Below are 22,543 nucleotides of genomic sequence, written 5' to 3'. Positions count from 1 at the left end.
AAGATTATTTAAAAAAAACACAAGATCAATGGATTCAAGTTACCAGAATCTTACTAAGCATCAGGAGTAAAAATCTTTTTTCTTTTAAAAATTGTATTGCTTAGATAAAATTTAATGCAGTCTACACAAATAAACGATGATAAGAGCCAGTTGACAGTGGAATGGAGTCCTCAGGTGATAGTGGACACTTCTTGGAGGTTTTTAAGCAGAGGTCTAAGCAGGCCATCTGTCATGGATACTTTGGTTGAGATTCCTGCATTGCAGGGGGTTGGACTAGATGACCCTCAGGGTTACTTCAAACTCTACAATTCTACGAAGACCAAACGGAATCACAAGACAGAACCTAGCCACCAATAGCCTTATCCCCTATGAATTGATCTAACCTTTAAAATCCATTTATGTTGGCGGTCATCACTGTCTCTTGGGGGAGCTCAGCCCAGCCACAGTGTTAAGTATGTGTTGTGTTAAAAGTTACAATTTTTTGGCCTGAATTGGATTCCAGCATTCAGGGCTGTATCTAATGCTAGTCATACTCAAAGTTGATTCAATGAAATTAAAGGGAATCATGTACCTTCGGGTCCATTGAATTAGATGAATGCACTTGGAATAAAATTTACTTGGCCAAGCCATTCTGCTTCACTGCATAGACTTTCTCCACACCAGGAATAATCTTAGGCTTCTCGCTTGGTTGCCTGGGTGGCATGCGTGCCCCTGCAGGGACGGAACAGGGTGCCAGAATCCCAGGGCCCGAGCCCTGTTCCCTTCCAGCGCCTTGCAGGTCCGCATTGCTTTTTTGAGCAGTGTGGAGCCTGCAGAGAGTCCGCCTGCAGCCTCCCCCTCAGCTGTAGGGCGGCTGGGGGGGGGGTGGTGGACACAAGCCCCATGCTGCATGAGCCTGCAGGCACCTGAGCCACCATGTCACTCCCGGGAGAGATGCGTGGCTTGGCACAGTAAGTGCCGCCCCCCGTGGTGTGGTGCCCAGTGCCGCCCCCGCACTCCCCCAACTGCAACTCTGCTCAGTCATTTCTCCCTACCCCATTAATAGTAGGGGGCTACTAGTAACCTCCAACTTCCGTCACAAATCTGACGGTTCTACATTTCCCAAGAGCCAAGGGATCGTGAGAGGAGAAACTGGAACTGCATGATGGTGGCTTTGAAAAGTCTTCCTGCTCTCTTCCTAATGATTTACAGGATTTGCACCTCAAATGTGGTACAGAAAAGAGAGAAAGACACCAGCTCTATTTTTCTGGGTTGCCATCACTGGCTGTCATCCAGTTGTGACATGATTTATGCAATTAATATAGGTTGCCATATTTCAGAAAGTGAGAATCCGGACACATAAGTTGTTGAGCTTTTTTATTGCAAAATCTAAAAAAACCCCCAACCCTACTACTCCTAGCTGCTTGTATATTAGCAGAAACAGCATATAAAAATGCAAGAAATTTGCTTTAAAATGATGAAGAATTTTTCACATGGATCTTTTAAAAAAAGTAATTTGCAAACTGGTGTGGAAATGTGGGGAACTGCTTAAGCATGGAAAAAACAAGAAGAACATCTCACCATCTCTCTATCTGATTGCTGTTTTAGCGGGTGATCTGTGGTGTGACTGGCCAGTTAAGCTTTCTGACATCCTTCTGTCTCACTAGATCACAGTTGTTGATGGATGCTGTGGGCTCTTCTCTCCGCAGGGGGCTACCTGGGGGCGAGGGGTCAGTTCTATAATCTCTGCTATAGACACTATAGAAGATCAAATTTTGGGCTCTTCTCACAGTTTGGCTGTTGAGGTCCTGCCACAATCAATCCACTTCTATCATCTCACTATCAGATTGCCGTTTTAGTGGGTGGTCTATGATGATGTGACCGGCCAGTTAAGCTTTCTGACATCGTGCTATCAGATCGCAAGCCTGGCCGTTGGGGCTTCTTGGGGGAGGAGTCAGCTGGAATCTCCACATCTTGAAGTCCCACTTGGCAAGGAAGGAGATGCCTGGTGTTTAAGTGTCCAGCCCTTGGCCCCATAGCTTTTATTACCATCGTCCAGCTGATATTTAATTTAACTGTTTACCATTATATTCTAACGGATGATTTAATATTTCTTTATTTGATGTGTTGTTTCTTTTTTAAAGTTATTGTGACTTTTTTGTATTGGATTAGATTGCTATTACATGTGTGATACTTGCTGTCTATTTTATTGTTTCTCCAGCATGTAAACCACTTTGTGTATGGAGGACTTCCGGTGCAGCGCGATCTCATCGCAAGCGGGGATTTTACCGAGAGGGGAATCCCGGGCTATTTTGGAGGATTAGGGGTGCTACAGGGCGCGGTGGCCCCCCAAAATACCTCTGGTGGGTGTCCAGAAGGTCAGGTTCCCGGCGGGACCAGAAGCGGTCAGCCCGGCCGTCAGGTAGCTTCGAAAGAAGCGAAGAGAACGGCGGAGCAGATCAGCGGGTCGAGGGAAGCCATTGTCTACCTCCGAATAGCGAAGCCCCGAGCTTGCTGAGGAAGTGCTACGCTCTCAAATTAAAGAAATCTGGTGCTAAATCAAGTATAAATTCGAAGTCTTAACAACAAGGAAGTCCCGGAGAGAAAAGAGAAGTCTGTGGAGTTCAGCTGACAGCCGAAATCAACTTAGACGCAGAGATACGTGCAGAGCTGGGAAAGTGAAAGTGAGTTGCCTTAGCGGCTACTGTTTTTTCTCCCCTATGAACTCTTCTAAAAAGTAACTTTTTATGAGGATACATTATATTAAAGACATTATCAAAGTAAAAGGGGGAACAGAAGAGTAACCTGTTTAAAATTGAAGTCCTTGGTGTAACGGAGGGCATAAATAGAAGGAGGAAGTGCTTCTCTATTTTCGCTTTCAAAGAACAAAGGATAGTGAAACGGAAGAGAAGGCTTCGACGCCATTAAAAAAGTTTAAGCATAGTAAAACAGACATACTATTGAAGAATAAATATATTTCGGCAAGTTCATCTAGCTGTTGCAAACTGCCCTTATTTTTGTTTTTGTCTTTCTTGTCTGTTTTTTGGAATCTTTGAGATATAAGAGAAGGAATTGTTGGAGATATGTACATATTTTTGTTCTTTTTGTAAAACGCCACATCAACGAGGCTCCGAGACCTCTAGTGGATGGATTAAGACAGTACAATTTGTTTTTCTCTTTTTTTTTTCCTTTTTGAGGGACTTGTTTTTCACTTCCTATTTGAGGGTTGTCGTAAGTTGGATATAATATTGGATATTGGACATTGGATATAAATTGGACACTTAAAGTATTCTGGATTTATAACTGTGTCATCTTTTGCTACTTGAGAAATTGGATTTGGAATTATCTTCTCTTCTTTTTTTTTTCTGCTTGGATTATTATACATACTGCTCCCGAACTTGAAGAACTTTATCTTTCTCTCTTTTTGGTTGAATCCCATTAAGAAAACAATATAACAAGGTGGATTAGCCTGAGTGGAGGCAAGAAGATGATACTGTGAACCCTGTATTGACATCTGATGACACATATAATTTAATGACAATTAATATCAAGAGGGTAAAATTTGATATTGAGGATTAAATAATTATAATTGCAAATTTGAAATTGAATAATTGTGAAAGCGTAAAATTTTGAGGGAGTGGCAAGAGGTTGTGGTTGTATTGGGGGGACTAATTAGAGTAAAATGTCAAATCCATCGAAGAAAGGGATTGATGGGGGGACACCTGCTGAAAGGAAAGGATCTAAACAAGAAATAGACTTTAAGGCAGACATTCTAAGAATGTTTGCAGAAATTAAACAGAGTGAAAAGAATTTAGAGTCCAAACTAGAGCAGGTGGATAATAAGATTGGAAAAATGGATAAAAAAATTGATGAAACAGTTAATGAACTGAGAGGGCAAATAAAAGAAGTGTTTAAGAGAACCCAATCTGTGGAGGAGGGACTAAAGAAGACAAGACTGGAAATGAAAGATGTCAAACGGGAAGAAGAAAAGATAAAAGTAGAGATGATGGAATTAAACAAAGCACAAGAGGAAATGAAGGACGTAATAGCTATGAATGAACTGCGGCAGAGGGAGGTGAATTTGAGACTCAGAGCTGTGCCAGAGATACAAGGAGAAAATATCAAGGAGAAACTGATAGCGGAATTAGCGCAATGGATGGAACTACCAGTAGAAGAAATGGCAAAAACTGTCCAAAATGCATTTAGAATGCGAGTAAAAACAACAAAAGCAAAAAGATTTACAGGGGACTGTTTGATTACATTCAAAGATAGAGAAATGAGAAATATGATTTTACAGAAGAATAGAGAAAAAAGACTGAATATAGATGGGAACTTTATAATTATTTTTAAAGACATACCAATTAGACTACTTAAACGAAGAGATCCCTATAAATCATTGGTACAGACATTGAAGAAAAATAACATTGAATTCAGATGGGAGTTCCCGGAAGGAATCTCATTCATGTATAGAAGTAAGAGGCACAGACTGACAAACCCAGAAGAAACTGGGAAATTTTTGAGAAAATATAAGGAATTAAGATCAGAGGTGGAAGAAACCAAAGGAGCAGAGGGAAGAACACCAGGAGAATTAAAACCAGAGGAAGAAGAGGGAGAGAATGGAAAACAGACAGATGAAGAAGAAGAGGAGGAAGAAGAAGAGCTAGACAAATTATAATTTAAAATATGGACATCATGGCATTAAAAATTTGGAATTGGAACATTAATGGCATGAATGAAAAAAAGAAGAGGAATAAAATTGAACAGTTTTTAAAAAAGAAAAATTTAGACATCATTTGCTTACAAGAGACACATGTGGCAAGAAGTCACAAAAAAGTGTTAATCAATAAAAGATTGGGAAACGAATTTGCATTTTCAGATAAAGAGAAAAAAAGAGGAGTGGTTATGTATATTAAAAATAAAATTGAAGCTCAACAAATTTTCAAAGATGAAGAAGGAAGGATAATTGCGGTTCGAATCAAATGGCAAGGAGAAAATTTGATTATAGTCGGGATCTATGCACCAAATGGCAATAAGACTGAATTTTACAAAACCCTAGAAGAAAAATTATTTGAATATATGGATCAGAAAATCATATTAATGGGCGAAATGAACGGAGTGGTTTCGTTGGAAATGGACAGACTTAGAGAAGGAGCAAGCAAAGAAGGGAAACTACCTAAATCTTTCTTTTCAATGATAAAAAATTGTAATTTGATAGACATTTGGCGTCTTAGACATCCGCTGGACAAACAATTCACCTACTACTCCGATCCAAATCAGTCAATGTCAAGGATAGACCAGATTTGGATCTCGAACGAGCTGATCCCAAGAATCCAACAAATAGAAATTCAACCGAAAGTAATTTCCGATCATAGCCCAATAGAATTCAAATTGAAAAGCTTTGAGGAAATAACTTTTAGGTGGAGATTGAAAGATTATCTCCTGGATGACCAGAAAATTGTGGAAAAGCGCAAAAGAGGCTAACAGAATATTTCGTGGACAACTGTAATAAAGGTACAAAGACAAAAGTGGTATGGGATGCAAGCAAGGCAGTAATGAGAGGATTCTTCATACAGCAGAACACAATTAAAAATAGAAACAGAGAAAAAGGCAAAGAAGAAATCTTGAAACAGATAATGGACAATGAACAAAAACTAATTAAGAAACCAAATAGTTCGAAAATAAAAGAAAATATTAAAACTTTACAAGCTCAATTTGCAACTATAATAAACAGAGAAGTGGAATGGAATATTAAAAAATTGAGACAAAGAAACTTCGAATTTTCGAACAAATCAGGAAAATGGCTTGCATGGCAAATCAAAAAAAGAAAGGAACAGAATACAATAAATAAAATTACATTAGAAGAAGAAGAAATAACCAACCCGAAGGATATTAGAAAGGGGTTCTTGGACTACTACAGAAGATTATATAAAAATAAAGAAAGAAACAATTTGAGGAAAATAGAGAGATTCTTGAAAGATAAAGAGGTACAGAAGATCCCGACAAAGAAAAAAGAACAACTGAATACCCCAATTGAAATAGAGGAGATTAAAGAAGCAATAAAAGATTTAAAAAGGGGAAAGGCTCCAGGGCCAGATGGATTCACCGCGTGCTATTACAAAGAAATGAAATCTATTTTGATGACGCCATTGAAGGAAGTGATGAACAATATTTTAAGAGAAGGAGAAATCCCGGAAACATGGAAGGAGGCATATATTACATTTATTCCAAAACAGGATTCAGATCTAACCCAAGTCAAAAATTACAGGCCGATCTCACTGTTAAATACAGACTATAAAATATTTGCAGGAATTCTTGCAAGGAGAATGAAGAATATATTATTAGAAATTATTCATAAGGACCAGGCAGGTTTTCTTCCAGGCAGGCAAATGAAAGACAATATAAGAAATATAATAAATATGATGGAATATTTGTCTGCCAGGAATGATAAACAAGCCATAATGATGTTTGTGGACGCGGAGAAGGCTTTCGACAACATAGCATGGGATTTTATGTTGAGAAATTTGGAATACATGGAAGTCGGAAAAGAGTTTTTTAATGGAATAAGAGCAATCTATACAGAACAAAAAGCCAAATTGATTATAAATAATGTAGTTACAGAAGAAATAAAGATACAGAAAGGAACAAGACAGGGATGCCCACTCTCACCACTATTATTTATAATGGTGTTAGAAGTCCTATTGAACTCAATTAGACAAAGTAAGAAAATAAAAGGAGTGACAATCGGCCAAAATGAATACAAGATTAAAGCATTTGCAGATGACTTGGTAATAACGCTTGAAGAGCCAATAACTACAGTAAAAGAAGTATTGGAGGAAATTGAACAGTTTGGAGAAGTGGCAGGGTTCAAACTAAATAAGAAGAAAACAAAAATGATGGTAAAGAATATGGATCAAAGTGCAATAGAAATAATGCAACAACAAACACAGATAGAGGTGGTTAAAAAGGTTAAATATCTAGGAATATGGGTAACAAATCTAAAAATATAGATTTGTACAAAAACAACTACGAGCCAGTGTGGAATGAAATAAGAAAAGATCTGGAGGTGTGGGGAAGAATGAAACTGTCATTTTGGGGAAGGATTTCTACAATCAAGATGAATGTGCTACCAAAAATGCTGTTTCTATTTCAGACCATCCCCATAATCAAAGGAAACAGAATTTTCAAAGAATGGCAAAGAGCGATTTCAAGATATGTTTGGCAGGGCAAAAAGCCGAGAATTCAATTTAAGTTGTTAACAGATGTAAGAGAAAGGGGAGGCTTTGCCCTGCTGGATCTGAAATTGTATTATGAGGCATCATGCCTTTGCTGGTTGAAAGATTGGATTAAATTAGAAAACAAGGAATTGCTTGACTTAGAGGGGTTTGACAACAGATTTGGATGGCATGCGTATCTATGGTACGAGAAAAAGAAAGTCCATAAAGGTTTTGAAAACCACATCTTCCGAGGTCCTTTAATTGAAATATGAGATAGGTATAAAAACCTATTAGAACCTAGAATTCCACACTGGCTATCCCCCTTAGAAGTCATGAGTGTAAAGAAAATTAATATGAGAAGTAAGTGGATAACATATAGCCAACTGTTATTTAAAGAAGCAGGAAAATGGAAAATGAAACCATACGAGCAGGTTAAAGAATATGTATATGATTGGTTGCATTATTTCCAAATTAACGAAATGTTTAGAAAAGACAGCAAGGAACATGGTTATGCGGACAAGGATTCTAAATTTTATATGGAAATTATAGATAAGGATGGAAAAACTTTATCCAAAATGTATAAGTTGTTATTAGAATGGAATTTAAAGGACAAAGAAGTTAAGTCGGTAATGATTCACTGGGCCAGAGATGTGGGTTATAACATACAATTTGAGGATTGGGAAAAACTATGGAAGGAGGGACTAAAATTTACCGCATGTATGACGATAAAAGAAAATGTCATGAAAATGTTTTACAGGTGGTATATAACACCTGTAAAATTAGCTAAAATGTATAAGACATGTAATAAGTGCTGGAAGTGTAAAGATAAAGAGGGCACTTTTTACCACATGTGGTGGGAATGTAAGAAAGTGAAAGACTTCTGGGAAAAGATATACAACGAATTGAAGAAGATTTTAAAATACACATTTATAAAGAAGCCAGAAGTCTTTCTGTTAGGAATATTAGGAAATGAGATGAAAAGAAAGGATTGCAAATTTGTGCAGTATGCAGTAACAGCAGCAAGAGTGCTACTGGCCCAGAAATGGAAACAACAGGAAATACCGACTGTGGAGGAATGGAGAATAAAGCTGTTAGACTAGGCGGAGTTGGATAAATTGACAGGAAAGATTAGATACTTAAGAGACCAAAAGTTCATCGAGGACTGGGGGAAATTTGTGGAATATCTGGAATATATAAGTGAGGGACAGATAACGCTAATGGGATTTAAAGAAGCACTGTGAAAAATTAAGAAATATTGTCTAAAGGGAATAGAAAGTAAGACATGAATAATGTCAATATAAAACTAAGAAATGCGTAATATAAACAATAACTATGGATGATTTACGGAAAAGCTGAAGGAAGTCCAGAAAAGGAATAAGCTGTGAAAAATTTGATGTGAAACTAATATGGTTTTTTTTCCTGTTCTTTGTTTGCTTTGTTTGCTTTTTGATGTAAATTAATAAAAATTTATTTTTAAAAAAAACCACTTTGTGTATAAAAAGTAATATAGAATTGCGGTATACAGATTAAAAGTGAAATGAAATCTTCCATGTGACAGCCTTTTAGACATTTGAAGCTGTCTATCATATCTCAGTCTCCCCTTTTCCAGGCTGAACATACCCAGCTCCTTCAACTGTTCCTCATAGGGCTTGGTTTCCAGGCCCTTGATCATCTTGGTCACCCTCCTCTGCACACCTTCCAGCTTGTCAACATCCTTCTTAAACAGGTCTTCCCAGAACTGGACACAGGACTGCAGGTGTGGTCTGACCAAGGCAGAATAGAGCGAGACTATGACTTCCCTTGATCAGGACACTATATTTTTGCTGGGGCATTAAAAGAGGGGATGACCAAAGCTTGCATTGTGTAGCAAAGAACGGGCTTATCTATGTGTATCGGATGAAGCACCTTGAGGGGCTAATGTACCAAAGCTTTATTTCAGTAAAGGTGAATGAGGAAACCTCTAGGAGTCCCAGGTCAGTTTCTGGAGGGCAGGGCAGGTAGCTTCTGATATTATACTGTACATAGAATTGACTGTTGCATTTCCAAGCAACTAGCAACAGAATTGACCCCTCAAAGCAGTTGATGGGGCCGGTTGAATCTTGTTAGCGAGTCTTCCAGAGTCCTGTCAAGCCCTAACTGTAAGGCTGCATCAATTTGGCACAGGTCCCTTACCCCTAACCCCCCCCAACTGATAATCTCTTGCCACACAGAAGAGAAAGACCCAAAGTGGCTTTCACACAGCAGTTAATGGGTTTGAAATCTGCTCAGAAAATGAGAGCTGTACCAGTGGAAATGTACTGATTGGGGCACTTGATACTTGCAAGCATTTATCTGCAAGTTCTCATTATCTTTCTTGCTCTATTTTGACAAGTAACTCATGAAAATATCTCTGTTGCCTTCAAATAGATAGATAGATAGATAGATATCTGTGTGTTTTACAGACTCCCACAAGAGGTGGTGGACTCTCCTTCGTTGGAAGTTTCTAAGCAGAGCTTGGACGGCCATCTGTCATGGATGATTTCGTTGAGATTCCTGCATTGCAGAGGGTTGGACTGCTAGATGCCTCTGGGGGATGCCTTCTATCTCATGTTTGGGTGCCAGCAGATTCTCAGTAGAGATGGACAATTTTGTTAATTCTTGTTTGTTCTGGGAAGCTTGAAGTAGGTGGGGTTAGCAAACTGAATTTCCCCCATTCCCTACAGAGAGTTTAAGTGGGTCCTATCACCTCTAAGAAGGTTAATAAGCATAGGGTTGGATCCAGATCGAGGCCCCATCTAGGCAACACATACAGTATAAAGCAGTAATATGTGACATGGCAAATGTTCAGCATTTTAATTCAAGTTGCTCATGATATATTCCACATGCAATTTTGCAAAATATGCACATATTGGCAAAGCAATTTCCCCTAAAATAATGCAGTTTGGTATGTTTGTTTTCACTATTACATGCATTAACAGACACACGTTACTTGTGCACAATTACCTGGCTGGAGACCTATGCGGCAAAATTCAGAGAAGTTTACATTTACATCTTGGCTGAATTAAATTTCTACAATCCATCACACGTACCCTTAAGTGGCTTGGTGTGTGAAATGGTAACTGTGATCCCCCATTTTAAGATGTTCTGGGTGCCAAGGAATCCTAGAGGTGAGGAAGGTCTTTTGGGGGCATCAAGGAAATCTTCTAGGGCTGAAATAAAATGACACACCCCACCGCCTCAGCTGAAAGAGACAACAAAGTCCCACAGTTCACAACCTTAAGTGGCTTAACACGAACCTGTCCTGGAGTGCAAGGCTCAAGTGGCAGATTTATGGGGCTCTGGGTCAGATCTCCAGGCTTAAGCAAGAGAAAGTAGGGAGGGAGTGGAATCATCTAAAGTGAGGCATAGGCAACCTTTTGGCCATCCAGATGTTGCTGGACTCCACCTCCCATCAGCCCTAGCCAACATGACCAAAAGCCAGGGATGATGCGAGTTCCAGTTCAACAGCCTTATGTGGGCCACAGGTCCCCATCTATGCACAAGGGAAAGCAAGGGAGAATGGGACAAGGCACTTGAGGGAGCTGGAGATCTATGGAGCTCTGAGAGGGAGAAATGGCTCCCCATCTGCCCAAGTACCAAGACCTGCTGAATGCAAAGATGGCTCTTGATATGGAGATTGCCACTTACAGGAAACTGCTGGAGGAGAAGGGAGCAGAATCACAAGGCCCATTTTTCCAGATTAGGGAGGGAGAAGGGGCAGAATAGTTTTAAGGGAGAGGAAAGACCTCTGGGCACCTGAGGATGGGAGAAGTGGAACAGCAAAGGTCACCGGAAGAGGTATGATGGGAAATAAGGGTGGGAAGAATACGGGAGGAGGTTGAAGGATTTTCTTGAAGGGGGTGGGAGCCACTGCAGGCACTTGTGAAAACACAATCCTGTACTAAACATCTGATAGATGTATCATATTTTTTTGCAGCCCTTGAGGGGTCTCTTTGCAGAATGCAAGCCTAGCAGCTAAGACAGGAAGCAGAAGCGTTTGAAAAAGAGGAAGTAATTATGCCACTGCTGTTGCTTCTTCTCTTCACAATTCCATGACTTCCTTGATCCAGGAAAGGTAGTGGGTGACACGAGTGTAAATTCCTGGAGGAGAGGAAGAGTCGCCAAAGGAGACAATTCCTTGTGCCACGCCGTCACACACCAAGGGGCCACCCGAATCCCCCTGCAGGAGGGAGAGAGAACAGAGATTACAGCTGAGGGAAGATCGGGATCCACCCTGTGGGGAATCTGGGTCTTGAACCAGGACAGAGACCTAGCAGGCTTCCTGGCTGAGGGTAGTTGGATCTGTCAACTTTGCTTTCTAATTATTCCAGTATAAAATGTGATTTGCCGCTTTTCCTGGATCACTTTGCAGTCTCTTTGAGTCTACCCAAAATAAATATTGATTGCATTTATTGGCCGCCTTCTCCAAGGAGCTCAAGGTGGCCTTCTCCTTTCCTCTCCCTGTTAACCAAAAAACAAACAAACCCCGCACCCTTGTGAGGGAGGCCAGGCTGAGTTAGTGACAAGCCACCAAGGTTTCCCAGGGAGCTGAGTGGGGATTCTTGTGCATGTTTCTCTTAAGATAAATTTTTTGGTAGACAATTTCCCTATAATGTAATGCATTTTTGTACATTAATTTTACAAGTATATGCATTCCCACGGGTGGTTTCTGCTGAATGTCCACCATTCTTTGAAAGTGTATTTTGGGCCACTATCAAATAAGCTTCAAAGAGTAGCTCAATTTCGGTTCTGGTTTGAGTTTGGGAAGGGCAAATAAAGCTCAGTTTACGTTTAAAATGTGAACCAGACCTAGAGCAGCCTTTGACAACCTCATATGTGGATTGGCGTACAGCAGGCATGGCCAAACTTGGCCTTCCAGATGTTTTGGGGCTACAACTCCCTTCATCCCTCGCTAACAGGGCCATTGCTCAGGGGTGATGTGAATTGTAGTCCCAAAACATCTGGAGAGCCAAGTTTGGCCATGCCTGGCATACAGGATCCAGAGCCACTGGGCTGGTCAGGCCAAGTCTAAGTGTCTGCCCATGTCCACTTTGCTGGACTGCAGAATTATCCCCTTTCCTTGCTCTGCTCCAGCACAGGGTTCTCCACCCGTCTCATGCCCCATCCCCAGAATCTCTAGCTATGACTAGGAAACACTCCAGTCGAAAACCCTGCCAGTCAGTAGACAATACTGAGCGATTTCAGTTTCTATTTAAGTCAGCCCCTTAACCAGAACCATGAGGGCTAGAATCCTAGACGGCTGGATGGCCATCTGTCATGTAGGATCTGGTTGAGTTCCTTGTGCTGTGGGGGGTTGGACTAGATGACCCTCGGGGTCCTTTCCATCCCAGTTTCTGATAGATCTGGGAAAGCCTGAGCAGGATGGACCCAATGACCTGACTCAGGTGCCCAGGCTCCCCACTTCTGATCCCATCACCTGCTGTTTCTGCCAATCCTCACCTCGGAGGCATCCTGAGGTTGCCTGTTGTCACCTGCGCAGATCATTCCATCATCCGTATCTGGCATGAGCTCCTGGCACTTCTTACGGTCATAGAGGGTGACGGTGGCCTCATAGAGTTTCCCTGGGTATTGGCCGTCTTCAATCTTGCCCCAGCCTGCCACGCTGCAGGGTGTCCCACCGGGGATGTCGCTGCTGGATTCTGGCAAGGGCAGGAGAGCGACGTCTTTATTCAGAGCAGCCTCGGAATCCAGCTGGGGAAAGGAGAGGGAGATGAGGAAGAGATGAGGACCTTAGCATTGCGACAGGAAGCCCTGTGCCTCTAGAATATGACTCTAATAATAATATTAGTGATTAACAGCTTGGAGAAAACTAAATGGTTGCCCTAGCAGGAGTCAGTGCAATGAGTCCTGTTAATGCAATGGAGGCCCCCGTCCTCCCTCCCCCTGCACCCGTAATTTAGCTTTGGGGGTGCCATAAAAACCCTGAGAATAATGCCTGGGTAGAAAAGAGGGGAGATTGTTCCATCAGGCCAGCAGAACACCTTGCGTTGATGGAGCAATCTCTGAATGCTATGTTGAATAACATTAATAAGTAGCAAGAGCAAAAGAGCCTTCACTGTTGCTGCTAATGGAAGATTTCACTGCTGCCCTCCATGAAATCAGTCTCTGAAACCATCCTCTCTAAATTTTGAAGCTGCTTATCGTCAGAGCGCCTGCTGCTGGGTTAAGTAAGTAAGCAAGTTGTTGGCCTCTGCCTGTCTCGAAAGACAATGGAGTGAGCCTTGTTGGGAGGTTGCAGCCCCTGGTGTGGCTGTAGAGACCGATACAGGAAAGACATGTTTCATTGCAGCCGGGGCAGATGAAGACGTCCAGTTCTGCTGCTGCAGATGCGCCAGGGCGTTTCTTCTCTCTGTGCTCCTCCCAGCGGTCATTCCTCCTCTGGTCACTGCTGCCGATGCACCACCTGATGGTCTTTCTCCAGGCACTGCGGCCATCTGCAAGGGATTTCCACATGGCGGGGTTGATGGTGCCAGCCTTCATGTCACATGGACATGACCAAGCCAGCATAAATGTCGCTGAAGGAGGAGTGCAAACATGCTGGGAATGTGTGTTTGGGAGAGCACATCTTTCTTTGTCCTGCCATGTGACACTCAAAATCTTTCTGGCGCATGAGGAAGGCATTGAGGTATCGCTCCTGCTGGGTGTTAGGTTCCCCATTATGTAATGGTAATTAATTCAATTTGTAACCTACACCTTTCTCCCGAGGAGCCTGGGGCAGCAAATTTGTCAGTACTAAAACAATACAATTAAAAATCCTAAAAACAATTAAAAACAATCTTCTAAAAAGCAGATAAATTTCAGGGTATCTGGGGACAGGAATTTGTCCTGAGTAAACTGCCCATTTTCTAGCTCATTATGGTGCATGTATGGGATGGAAGGAACCACTTGGCTGCTTCTGCCTTAAGGATCCCTGACCTCCGGGAGCTGATAGAGTGAGAGATTTCTTGGACCAAGCTACCTTAAGCAGAAGGATGTCGTTTGAGTACGTGACCTCATTATATTCTGGATGTGGGTGGGAAGCTGCAACTCTGATCTCTTGCTGAGAGTCCTCTGAAGTGTAGATATCATGTGCACCCAAGACGACTCTAGAAATACTGGGAACCAAGCGTCAGTTAGGGTTGCATCCCTCAGGCATCAGTCCCCCCCAGCCCCTGGGCAAAAGACCAGACTCCACACCTTGGCCCTTCCAGCTTCACCCTGGACTCAGCTGGGCTGGGATGGCTCAGTCGGTGGAGCATGAGACTCTCGATCTCATGTTTTCAGAAGATTCCTGCATTGCAGGGGGTTGGGCTACAGCTCTACAATTCTATAATGTTCATCACCCCTCCTAAAAACCAGGGAGGGATTTGTGATACTTACCCGTATTTTTTGCAGTGTGCAGCTGTCATGACCCACTGGGGCGTCACGAGGAATCCGCCACAGGTGAAATTGCCTGTGCTGTCCTTCAAGGCAGCCATGTAGGGTCTGGAGTGGGGCTTGGCTTCGTGCCCCCCAACAATCTGACTCCGCAATGGATCTGCAAGAATCGTATTGCAGAAATCAGCTCCTGCAGCTCCTTCCTGGAAGTTCTAGGGTATCACCCACATATGCAGAGTCAGGGGGGCAGCAAAAGGCCACCGTCCCACTAGGCTAACAATCAATTACAATCTGTGTTGCCAGTGAGGAAGTCGATGAAGGGGAAATACCGTAAATAGGAACATGGGAAGCTGCCTGTATTGTCTGCACTGACTGCACCTCTCTGTTCCCTCACCCTCCTGGCTCAGCCTCTTAATCCCAAAGTCATGAGAAGCCTGCGGTCTTCCTCTATTGTTCACCCCCGGGTCTGGGTTTCATCAGGTATTCTGGTCCTGAAGAGGGAGGCTCCATTTCCCCCTCTTAACAAGCCATTGACATATCTCTATTCATTTGTCCGTCCCTTTTGTTTTGGATGCCCTGTGAAGCCAGGAGCTTGGAACAAAGTCTGGAAGACCGACAGGGAGATGGGTGGGAATCCTGGTTAGCTGGTGAACCAAGGGTCATTTGTCTACTCTTTTTGTGGGGGGGGGGGAAGCGCTGTAAAGCCAGTGGGCTTGGGATAAAGCCTGGATAAGTGAGAGGGTGGATTCATCAGAGACCAAGAGCAGGACTCTGGGTCAGACTTCTCCAGGAGCCAAGAGAGGTGAGCTCAGTTTCTGCCCTCGCTGCTGTCACCTGCCTCTGGTGCTGCTGCCTTGATGACCTAAGCATCAGACGGAATGAGGTGGGCTTGGCCCCAAAGGTGCTCAAAATGAGCTCATAAGTGGGGGTGGGGTGGGGGTTGCACTCACCTGTTTGGGCCAACGAGAAGGACAGGAGCAGGAGAAGAGGCTGGTGGAGTCTCCACATCATCTCGATGCTTGAGGTTGCCTGGCACTCAGCTGCCCAGTCCCTCCGTCCCCCAGCTTTTATCACCCCCCATCCACTGGACTCCACCACCTGCAGGAAGCCACAGTCTAGACCTGAGATCTGATAGATGGATCTCAGCTGAGATGGCGGCCATGTGGCAAAACGGCAATCTGATAGTGCTGGTGGGTTCAGATAAGGAGACTGGAAAAATAAGAAACCGAGAGAACCCAGAAACTGCTCAGGACCACAATACCTCAAGAACTACCTCACCCCATATAAACCGTCCTGGACTCTGTGTTCATCTTCTGAGGCCCTTCTTCACACGCCTCTCCATGAGAGGTCCAGAGGATGGCAACATGAGAACAGGGCCTTTTCTGCAGTGGCTCCCCACTTGTGGAATGCTCTCCCCAAGGGAGGTTAATATTGTAAAGCCTTTGAAATGTGTTCTTTGGAGAGGCGGGGTTTGCTGTTGTTTTTGTTTTAATTACTTATTTGTGGTTTTATTTTGTATTTTTATCTTGTGAACCACCCTGAGATCTTTTCATGAATAATGGCATATAATAAAGAAAAGAAAAATGGCAGAACTTTGCGGATGGGAGTTGGTGTTCAACGATGTGGGGAAGGCCAAACCTATGACCTTTGTCATTAAATTGTTTTTAACTTGCTAAACATGTGGTCATTTCCTATGTGACTGGAAGAGGGAACAGCACAGGGGCCGCTGTGGCTGCAGAGACGGGAATCTCCCCACTGCTGCCTCCACTTCTGCGGTGTTAGTAGCATTCAAAGATGTTTGGCGCCAGCTTGGCTGGAGGAGTTGCCAGAAGGAGGCAGACAAGGTGCCGTCCAACCTCCAATCCGGGTTTATGTAGGGTTTCCTCTTTGGCCTTTTCTTCTCCCTGTTAATGGAGAAATCTGAGGGCTCCCTTGGACAAAAAAACAAGGATACCAGCCAGGAATACCAGAGCAAAACAGCAGCCTGTAGGCTTGGTCTTTATTGAAGACTGTCGCGACAGGACTCCCACCTGCCACCAGGTGAAACAAGATGGAAGCCCAGAACAAAAGAAGACCCCCAACTTGTATTAGTTACTAATCCCCCAAACTACACCCCTAAGACTACATCACAACTACATCACAAAAAGGAGGGGTTGAGGGAGGAGTTGTGGAGGTAACCTGAGTGTCCTGTCACCTGGCTGGTTCCCCATTCCCCCCCCCCCCCATGAGTACTTTCCAGGTGACAAAGGGGAGTTTGCAGTTTCCTGCCCCCAGAGGGAAGAGCTGATTATTGTCCTTTGTTCCAGTCCGTGCTGAATCCACTCCCATATGCAAGTTCTTTGTGACCTTGATGGTCTTCTGTCTGGGACCATCAGGGTTGGCATAGCAACTGGGCAGGGCTCCCGTGTATGTGCTGGTATGCTCAAGGGATTATGGCTGCCCTGTATCAAACCTTCCCCATTTTGTAGTCCTTCCTTCATGGAGTAAAATAAAAGTGGAACGGTGCAGATGCGATGTATGGTTGATTTTCTATGAATTTGTAATAGAAGTGTAGCGTATGTAGTGTGTGAGTGTGTGAGTGTGTGTGTGTGTGTGTGTGTGTGTGTGGAGTTTGTACAAACTTAATGATGGGGGGGGGGGGTCCTACGACATCCCGAAGATGTCCTGCAAGGCAGTGGGTAGATTTTCCCTTGGGATTTACTCCCAAAGCCGTTTTCACAAACGGCTGTCCTCCTAGACTGTGCCCCTCGGTGGGCTCCCTTCCCGGGTGGACAAAGCTATCTAGGAGTGTTTCTTACCGCCCTTGTGACTGGAGCAGACACAGAGAGAGGCAGCCAATGGCTTGCTCCGCGGACCTCTGCTCTGCCAGTGGAGGAAGGTGACTTCTCATTTTTAAAAATTAAACCAGGCTGACGTGGAGGGTCAATAATAATAATAATAATAATAATAATAATAATAATAATAATAATACAAGAAAATCTAATTGACCATGCAGCTGCCAAATCAGTTTTCAGCCTTTGCGTTCTCCATGAGGGTCTGACACAATATCTGCGAAGCATAATCTCTTATTATGAGACCTGGCCACAGTGATCCATGCGACGGTCATCTCCAGGCTTGACTACTGCAATTCGCTCTACGCGGGGCTGCCCTTGAAGCTGTCCCAGAAACTCCAGCGGGTGCAGAATGCTGCAGCGAGGCTCCTCACGGGGTCTCTGCCATGGGAGCAGATTCACCCAGTGCTTTTCAAGCTGCACTGGCTCCCGGTGGAGTACAGGGTCAGATTTAAGGTGCTGCTTTTGACCTTTAAAGCCCTTCACGGCCTAGGACCCTCGTACCTACGGGACTGCCTCTCCCGGTCTGCCCCACGGAGAGCCTCAAGGTCCATAAATAGCAACACCCTAGAGGTCCCAGGCCCTAAGGAAGTTAGATTAGCTTCAACCAGAGCCAGGGCCTTTTCAACTCTGGCTCCAGCCTGGTGGAACGCTCTGCCTCATGAGACCAGGGCCCTGCAGGATCTGATTTCTTTCCGCAGGGCCTGTAAGACAGAGTTGTTCCGCCTGGCCTTTGGCTTGGAGCCAATTTGATTCCCTCCTCCTCTTTCTTTTTTCCTTTCTTCTCCTGTGATGAGGCTGCATTTTAATGTTTTGATGTTTTAATGTTGTATTTTAATCTTGTTTTTAAGTTGTATTCAATCAACTTGTTTTTATTATTGCTTGTAAACCGCTCTGAGCCTGGCCTTGGCTGGGGAGGGCGGGGTATAAATAAAATTATTTATTATTATTATTATTATTATTATTATTATTATTATTATTAGGAACTGCGTCTGCAACACCACATCACCCAGCTGCCAGATATTATTTACTATTTTGTACATGTGACTTTGGAACTTGCAGTTTGTTTCCAGTGAAATGAAAGGAGCTCAAGAGAAGTTGTGATCTGCTGGATGGCATGATCTCATTCAGTTCCAAAATCCTCTGGTTCTCTGATAAGTTGGTGAAACCCAGACAGGAGGTGGCCTTAACTGTTCAGGTCAATATATATACTGGGGAGGCAGCAGAGACTTTTAAGATTTTGACGCAAATGAAATTTGAGCAATAAAGATAATGGCTGAGGTTGTTTTGTTTTGTTTTGTTTTGTTTAAAAAAATCAGAGTTAAACTTTTGCAAATATCATTTGGTCTTTACATTTAGCTGGTTTCACCTCCCTTGTTTTCCAATTGGACATTGAATTCCTAACAGTTTCTGGAGATTCTTGGTTGAAAATGACTTTCCAGTCCATTTGGGAACGGATTAAAAGATGCCTGGTGCTGGGAGTTGGGGGGATCTGTGCTGAATTCAAGAGGCTCACCAGCAACACCTTTAAATCTGTTTTGTGTTAGTTTTGCTGCCAGCTGGGTGGGAAGACAACAACACAAAGGTTCATGAAATCGTGCATGGCGTGAAGGCAGTGGGCAGAGAAAAGACTTCCTCCTTCTCTCATAAAAACACAAAAATTAGAGCTTCTGCCAGTCCAGAATCCAGAGACAGGGAACTTGTTGCTCCCTTGTTAAAACTTCCCTGGCTGCTAGTCTGTTTCCAGGCACCCTTCAAAGGGCTGGTTGTGATCTATAAAGCCCTGCATGGGCCAGATGACCTGAGAGATCATATCTTCCTCTACAAACCTGCCTGAGGGCTAAGTGTTGGTGCAAGGAGATTAGATAGATAGATAGATAGATAGACAGACAGACAGACAGACAGACAGACAGACAGACAGACAGACAGATATGTATGAAGAATTCCGGGATGCCAAGATCCAAGTCTGGGTCATGTACTCTTAATCATTGGACCCACCAACTCTTTGTCTTGTCCACTCTGTCTGCTGGAGCCTGTCTTCGCATGCAGGGGAAGCCCCTAACTCACCAAGAGTTTGAGACCCATTGGTTGCCCTCACTTGGTTTAGCTGCCCAGTTCCCATGCTGACAGCACTTAGGAGCCACAGGTGAGAGCAGAGCGTAGGGTGGGGACCAAAGGTGGACAGAATACCCCAGAAGGAGGAATACAATAGAGGTACTGCCCCTCCCCTAACACCCTATACAGCTTATTGGGGCTGGTGGGGCTGAAATCAGGGAGCGCAAACAGTAGGGGGCAGTATATTCAATATCAGGCAAACTCATTCTACTTTTGCCTCCTTACTCCACCTGGCTGACTTCTGGAAGGGGCAAGGCAAGAGCTACAAGCATAGTTAGGGAACAAATGCTCAGGCTGTTATGGTCTCTGTCATCCCATTTGTCCACAGGTTAAGAACCTTTGGCCCTCCAGACATTATTCTACTCCAGCTCCTTTCAGCCCCAGCAAGGGATGGGCAGCCCTGCCAATTTCAGGTTCTCTCGGTTCCTCATTTTCCCGGTCTCCTTATCTGCCCCTGCCAGGACCATCTCACTATCTGATTGCTGTTCTAGTGGGGGGATCTGTCACATGGCCTGCTGAGATTCACCTGTCAAGATCTCAAGTCTAGACTGTGGCTTCCTGCGGGAGGCAGAGTCCATCGGGTGGTGGCAAAAAAAAGCTATGGGGTCAAGAGGTGGGAGAGCTAAATGTCAGGCACCTCCCTCCTTGGCAAGTATCAGGATGTGGAGACTCCACCAGCCTCTTCTGCTGCCCCTGTCTTCTCCTGTCCTTCTCCTTGGCCCAACCAGGTGAGTCTCAATGAACTCCCTCTCCAAAGTGGTGCGTCTGGCACCTTCATTATACAACTTGTGGAGAAGGCTGAAGACGTACCTTTACTCTGGTGGTTTGTGACACTTGAGGTGCATAGTTCTAGGACCCACCTTATATCTTTGATTGTAGATTGTTTTAAGCTATTCATAATACTGTGTTTAGTTTTGTTTTTAAATCATTTTTATTGATTTTCCAATAAAAAACATCCAATTAATATAGCCAATCATAATACTCCAATTAAAATAAAAAACTAAAATAAAAAAGACCAAATTATAGTCCAAATTATAATTATTAATTTTTCAGAGCTCCCCACGGTCTGGATATCTGAAGCATATCTCCACATCTCACTCCTGCCTCTCCTTGTTGTTTCCATATTTTTCACATCTTGATTTTGACGCTTTATAATTCCCGTCCCTGAGTCCATGATTCTCAATCATGTCAAACATCATATACTTTCATCCATTGAATACAGCTTAGTATATATTTTTCCAACTGTCTTTTTATCAGCGCAGCTTCCTCTGACTCTGTTCCAGTCCGGGATGTTGTCCAAGTCTGATCTGAAGTTTTAATGGCGCAGCAACTCCCAATCATTAATTGTCCAAACCTTCCTTTTGAGCTTTATTGAACCAGTCCCTTCCAAGTTAAATTGTTAAGCAGACCTTGTGTTTTAATGTTGTAACTTGCGCTGGGTGAAGGGCGGGCTGCTTGGCATCCATCTGTCTCAGGAAACAATGGAGGGGTGCGCCTTTGGGGCTGAGGTCAAGCTTTTGGAAGGTTGCAGCGCTTGCTATGGCTGTAGAGACCCACGCAGGAGAGACATGTTTTGTTGCAGCAGGGCCAGAGGAAGGCATCCAATTGTGCCGCTGCAGATGCACCAGGGCATTTCTTCTCGCTGCTCTCCTCCCAGCCGCCATTCCTCCTCTGGTCACGGCTGTGGATGCACGACCTGTCTTGTCTCCAGTCGTCTGCTAGAGATTCCCACACAGCGGGGATGATGTTGCCAGCAGACATCTTTGCAGCACAGAGTTGGTCTGTCAATAATCATGAAGTGTTGCTACTACTGATGATGATGAGGACACTGGATAATTCCTTCTGTTTCCTATGTTCAGGGTGTGGGTGGATGTACCTTTGCTAATGCTGCCAAAATGGCGCCACCCATGAACCAGAGGCAGGAAGCAGCCGGGGGAACTGAGGTGAACTGCCATTGACAGGTAACAAATGCAATCCAGAGTCATTCCCTTTGTCTCCAGTGAATCCACTCAATTCACTGGCTAACCAGGATTCCCATTCATTTCCCTTTCGGTCTTCCTTGGTTTATTCCAAGCCACTGGATTTCCAACAGAACAGAGTAGATTAATTCATGGGGATCTATCAATGGTTCCTTTGGGAAGGAGAAATGGAGCCTCCACCTTCAGAGCCAGAATATCTGATGAAAGCCAGATTTGGGGGTGGGGGTGGTGAACAATAGAGGAAGACCATAGCCCTGCAGGTAACATGGTGGCAGACTATGGCCCTTTGTGGTGATGCAAGTTTATAGCTTGTAATATTATCTGCATTTTTCTGAGCAGATTTCAGACCACAGCAGTGATATGATAAGAGGGGAATCTGCCCTGAATCAGTCTAGGGCTAAGACAAGGTTGATGTGATGAAATTGCTAGCTGTTCAGGTTGAGTAATATAATATTTTAGGTAATGATATAACAAGGACTGGAAACAAAGTGAAATGTAAAGATGTCAAGTTTAATTTTTTAAACCATAAGATGGGAGGAAGTGTCATGTGACCAAGACACCTGAGAGCCGAAGCCGCAAGGCAGGCTGGGAAGTGCTGGGCCTGCCCAGGCATTGGGGCCGAGTCAAGCTCTCCAGGCCTGACTGCCAACTGGGGAGTCACCCTGTCATGGGACTTGGCGGCCAGTTTCTCTCTGTAAGATGTCAGTCAGAGTCAGTCAGAGTCAGTCGCCTCAGTTCTGAGCGGTATGGAATCTCAGTCAGACTGTTTGGAAGCATGTTGTTTAGGAAGAAGTTGATTTTAACGCAGTAAAGCTCTTATTCTCTAAAACTCTGCATTCTTAATTTATGCTGCGCGTCAGGAAGGGAAGTCATTAGGCTCAGTTGAGCCAAAAAGATAAAACAAGAGGGTATGATGTTATGTAATGTGATTGTAAAACAAATAAAAATCACATATATATATATGTGTGTGTGTGTGTGTCTTTTGCACAGGGCCTGGGAGGGGATTGATTCCTGGGAACTCTGACACTAA

The 22,543-nt window shown here is 43.7% G+C and overlaps 1 protein-coding gene and 1 long non-coding RNA gene across 3 annotated transcripts; one reads left to right on the top strand and one right to left on the bottom strand.

The window, feature by feature from the left end:
• Positions 1–9,999: 9,999 nt before the first annotated feature.
• LOC310753663 (granzyme-like protein 1) lies at positions 10,000–16,205 on the bottom strand. 2 transcript variants are annotated; one of them, XM_083595024.1, is made up of 5 exons: positions 15,539–16,205; positions 14,592–14,748; positions 14,224–14,326; positions 12,672–12,923; positions 10,000–11,391 (listed from the first exon to the last, which is right to left on the bottom strand). In XM_083595024.1, the coding sequence occupies exons 1-5, from the start codon at positions 15,597–15,599 to the stop codon at positions 11,254–11,256; spliced, it is 711 nt and encodes a 236-aa protein (XP_083451150.1). In that variant the 5' UTR covers positions 15,600–16,205; the 3' UTR covers positions 10,000–11,253. The 2 variants fall into 2 exon arrangements, with proteins under 2 accessions (XP_083451150.1, XP_083451149.1); XM_083595023.1 differs by having other exon boundaries at positions 14,191–14,326; positions 15,539–16,198.
• Positions 16,206–20,041: 3,836 nt separating this feature from the next.
• Positions 20,042–22,116, top strand: LOC310753231. Its single transcript, XR_014543294.1, has 2 exons — positions 20,042–20,262; positions 21,394–22,116. It is a non-coding gene; the product is annotated as an uncharacterized lncRNA (long non-coding RNA).
• Positions 22,117–22,543: the final 427 nt, after the last annotated feature.

The sequence above is a fragment of the Podarcis filfolensis genome (genome assembly GCF_964270895.1).
Source record: "Podarcis filfolensis genome assembly, chromosome: 18".
In the NCBI taxonomy this organism is placed as follows: domain Eukaryota; kingdom Metazoa; phylum Chordata; class Lepidosauria; order Squamata; family Lacertidae; genus Podarcis; species Podarcis filfolensis.
Note: the sequence above shows the minus strand (reverse complement) of the source record. Positions and strands in the feature narration are given on the sequence as shown.

Coding starts and splice junctions, on each gene's coding strand:
- LOC310753663 (XM_083595023.1), bottom strand. CDS start 15,599: ATGATGTGGAGACTCCACCAGCCTCTTCTCCTGCTCCTGTCCTTCTCG. Junction 12,924..14,190: donor ACGACATCCTTCTGCTTAAG/GTAGCTTGGTCC, acceptor TCCTTTCCCCAG/CTGGATTCCGAGGCTGCTCT. Junction 11,392..12,671: donor AACCTCAGGATGCCTCCGAG/GTGAGGATTGGC, acceptor TCCCTCCTGCAG/GGGGATTCGGGTGGCCCCTT.